General features: G+C 65.3%; 1 protein-coding gene across 1 annotated transcript; it reads left to right on the top strand.

The window, feature by feature from the left end:
• Window positions 1-280: 280 nt before the first annotated feature.
• On the top strand, window positions 281-3,970 carry AHNAK (AHNAK nucleoprotein; the record flags this gene model as incomplete). Its single annotated transcript, XM_040054504.1, has 4 exons — window positions 281-434; window positions 1,175-1,362; window positions 1,739-1,952; window positions 2,018-3,970. Coding segments are annotated over exons 1-4 (2,509 nt in total), but the record flags the coding sequence as incomplete, so codon positions are not given.
• Between the last annotated feature and the right edge of the window lie 6 nt (window positions 3,971-3,976).

Here is a 3,976-nt window from a genome sequence, read left to right as displayed (position 1 = left end):
GTGTCCATCCCTGACCATGGCCGTGTCCATTCCGTGTGTAAATCCTGTGTCCATCCCATGTCTGTCCATGTCCAGCCCTGACCCCAGCCTGGTGTCCACCCCTGTCCATCCCCTGTCCATCCCATGTCCAGCCCGTGTCCACCCCGTGTCCATCTGTGTCCATTCCTGACCCCAGCCCGTGTCCATCCCCTGTCCATTCCCGTGTCCATCCCTGTCCACCCCGTGTCCACCCCGTGTCCGTCCCGTGTCCGTCCCTGACCCCGGCCGTGTCCCGGCGCAGATGGAGCGCGAGGAGGACACGCGGGAGATCCTCCTGCCCAACTGGCAGGGCAGCGGCTCCCACGGCATCACCATCGACCAGACCGACCACGGCGTCTTCGTGCGGCGCGTGCAGCAGAACTCGCCCGCCGCGCGCATGGGCGTCGTCCAGGAAGGTGGGGACACTCTGGGGACACCCCGGGGGCTTTGGGGACATCTCGGGGGCTTCAGGGACATCTCGGGGGTTTTGGGGACACTCAGGGGCTTTGGGGACACCCGGGGGGCTTTGGGGACACCCTGGGGGCTTCGGGGACATCTTGGGGTTTTGGGGACACCTGGGGGCTTTGGGGACACTCAGGGGCTTTGGGGACATCTCGGGGGCTTTGGGGACACTCAGGGGCTTCGGGGACACCCAGGGGCTTTGGGGACATCTTGGGGTCTTCGGGGACATCTTGGGGGCTTTGGGGACACCCGGGGGGCTTTGGGGACACTCAGTGGGCTTTGGGGACACCTGGGGGCTTTGGGGACACCCAGGGGGCTTTGGGGACACTCAGGGGGGCTTTGGGGACACTCGGGGGCTTTGGGGACACTCGGGGGCTTTGGGGACATCTCGGGGTTTTGGGGACACTCAGGGGCTTTGGGGACACTCGGGGGCTTTGGGGACACTCAGGGGGCTTTGGGGACACTCGGGGGCTTTGGGGACATCTCGGGTGGGTGCTGCCCAGCTCAGGTGGGGACAGGGCGCTCATCCCGAGGGGTTCGGGGGTTAACACTGGATTTTGGGGGTCCCGGTGGCACTCGGGCTGTTCTATTTCTCCGTCCCTGTGGGCGGGGACCCCGCGGTCGCTCAGGTGGGGACGGGGGGTTCCTCCCGGCGCCCCCCCGAGCCCTGACCCGTCCCCGTCCCCATCCCCAGGGGATCAGATCGTCAGCGCCACCGTCTACTTCGACAACCTGCAGTCGGGGGAGGTGGCGCAGCTGCTGCAGAGCATGGGGCACCACACGGTGGGACTGCGGCTGCAGCGCCGCGGCGACCGCTCGCCGCTGGCCGGGCACAGCTGCGCGCAGCAGGCGCTGGCCCCCGGCAGCCCCGAGGTCGTGCTGGTGAGTGCGGCCGGGGCCGGGAGCGGGAGGGAGAACGGGGATGAGGATGGAGGGTAGGATTGAGGAGGAGGAGGAGGAGGATGAAGATGAGGATCAGGATCAGGATCAGGATGAAGGTGAGGATGGGGATGAGGGGGATGAGGATGAGGATGAGGATGAGGACAAGGGGGAAGAGGATGAGGACAAGGATGAAGGTGAGGATGAGGATGAGAGGGAGGAGGATGAGGATGAGGATGAGGATGAGGATGAGGATGAGGATGAGGATGAGAATGAGGATCAGGGTCAGGCTGAAGGTGAAGATGGGGACGAAGGTGATGATGAGGAGGGGGAGGAAGCAGCGTCCCGGCGCTCACTGGTGCCGTCTCCCGCCCCGCAGAGCGGCGATGATGAGGAGTACCGGCGCATCTACACCACCAAAATCAAACCGCGGCTGAGGTCCGAGGAGGGGCCGGAGGCCGAGGCCGGGGGGACGCAGAGCAGGACCATCACGGTCACCCGCAAGGTCACCGCCTACACCGTGGACGTCAACGGCCGCGACGGCGACCTCGGCCCCGACTTCAGCATCTGCGTCCCCACGCCGGAGCTGGGGGGTGACGTCCGGCGCCGACGCCCGAGCGGGGCCGGGGGTCCTGCCCGGGACGCCGGAGGGGCTGAGCCAAATTCCTGGTGGAGAAACTGGAAAATCCCTCTCGGGCTGGAAGGGCTCCGGCGCCTTCCCGGGGCCACCCCGGATCGAGGCCAACGGACAGTTCGGAGAGCTGGACGGGCGATTCCACGTGTCCGGAGAGTCTCCGTGGCCACAGGGAGAAATCGCCGGCTCCTCGCCAGCTGCGGACGTGGGGAAAATCAAGATCCCGGCGTTTAAAAATCCCCAAGTTCGGGTTCCAGGCCGGCGGCGAAGCTCCGGCCCCGCAGGTGGGCGCAGGGGTGGACGTCAACTGCTCGCCCGCACCGGGAATTCCGTCCCCGTCCGGCAAAGCCCCGGAGCCGCGGGTGGACGTGGAGGTCAAAGGTGCCACCGAGGTCCCCTCCCTTCCTCCGGACGTCCCCGGCGTGGAGGCCCCGGCCCCGGATGGCGCCAAGGGGAAAATCAAAATCCCGCACTTGACCTTCCCCAAATTCGCCGCCGCCGAGGTCCCCAAGGGCGCCGCCGTGCCCGAGGTGGCCCTGGAAGGAGAATGGAAAGGCCCCACCTTCAAGAAGGTGGAAACGCCCCAAATTTCACTGTCGGACGTGAACCTGAACCTGAAGGGCCCCAGGGTGGAAGGGGAGCTCAAAGGACTCGGCCCCAAGGGGCTCCAGGTGGACGTGGCCGGGCCAGGCGGTGGCCTGAAGGGCGTGGAGATGGACATTGATGTGAAAGGGTCAAAAGGAGCCGTGGACGTGTCCGTGCCGACCGTGGGGGGCGAACTGAGGGGACCTCAGCTGGACCTGAAAGGGCCCCAGGCCGGGGTGGAGGTGCCCGGAGTGGACATCAGGGGCCCTGCGGTGAAGGTGCCCGAGGTGAGCGTCAAAACCCCCCAGATCTCCGCGCCCGACGTCGACCTGAACCTCAAAGGGCCCGGGGTGAAGGGAAACCTGGATGTTTCTGTCCCAAAACTGGAAGGGGAGCTGAAGAGCCCCGGACTGGAGATCAAAGGCCCCAAAGTCGAGGTCGGGAGCCCAGAAATGGAGATCCAGGGGCCCGAGGGCAAACTGAAGTTCCCCAAGCTGAAAATGCCCAAATTTGGGGTGAAGGGAGAGAGCCCCAGCGTAGACGTGACCCTTCCCAAAGCGGGCGTGGACGTCTCCGGCCCCAGGGTGGACGTCTCTGGCCCCAGGGTGGACGTCAGCGTCCCAAGCGTGGACATCAAGGGCCCCAAAGTGGACATTGAGGCGCCCGACGTCGACATCCACGGCCCTGAGGGAAAATTCAAGGTGCCCAAATTCAAGATGCCCAAATTTGGGCTGAAGGGAGAAGGCCCCGAGGTGGACGTGAACCTCCCAAAGGCAGACCTGGACGTGTCCGGCCCCAAGGTGGACGTTGAGGCGCCGAGTTTGGACGTCCAGGGGCCCGAAATAAACCTCAAGGCCCCCAAAGTCTCCATGCCCGACGTCGGCCTGACCCTGAACGGTGCCAAGGCTGGCGGCGACCTGGACGTGTCCGTGCCGGGTCTGAGGGGCCCCGGGCTGGACATCAAAGGCCCCAAAGTCGAGGTGGAAGCTCCGGATTTGGACGTCCAAGGGCCTGAGGGCAAACTGAAGTTCCCCAAGCTGAAAATGCCCAAATTCGGGGTGAAGGGAGAGAGCCCCGACGTCGAGGTGACCCTTCCCAAGGGCAGAGTGGACGTTTCGGGTCCCGGCGTCGCCGTCGAGGTCCCCAAGGTGAAGGTGCCCGAGGTGAGCATCAAAACCCCCCAGATCTCCATGCCCGACATCGACCTGAACCTCAAAGGGCCCAAAGTCAAGGCGGATTTGGACGTTTCCACCCCAAAACTGGAAGGGGAGCTGAAAACGCCCGGGCTGGACATCAAAGGCCCCAAAGTCGAGGTTGAAGCCCCGGATTTGGACGTCCAAGGGCCCGAGGGCAAACTGAAGTTCCCCAAGCTGAAGATGCCCAAATTCAGGGTGAAGG

This window comes from Hirundo rustica (assembly GCF_015227805.2).
Source record: "Hirundo rustica isolate bHirRus1 chromosome 38 unlocalized genomic scaffold, bHirRus1.pri.v3 SUPER_38_unloc_3, whole genome shotgun sequence".
Taxonomy (NCBI): Eukaryota; Metazoa; Chordata; class Aves; order Passeriformes; family Hirundinidae; genus Hirundo; species Hirundo rustica.
Note: the sequence above shows the minus strand (reverse complement) of the source record. Positions and strands in the feature narration are given on the sequence as shown.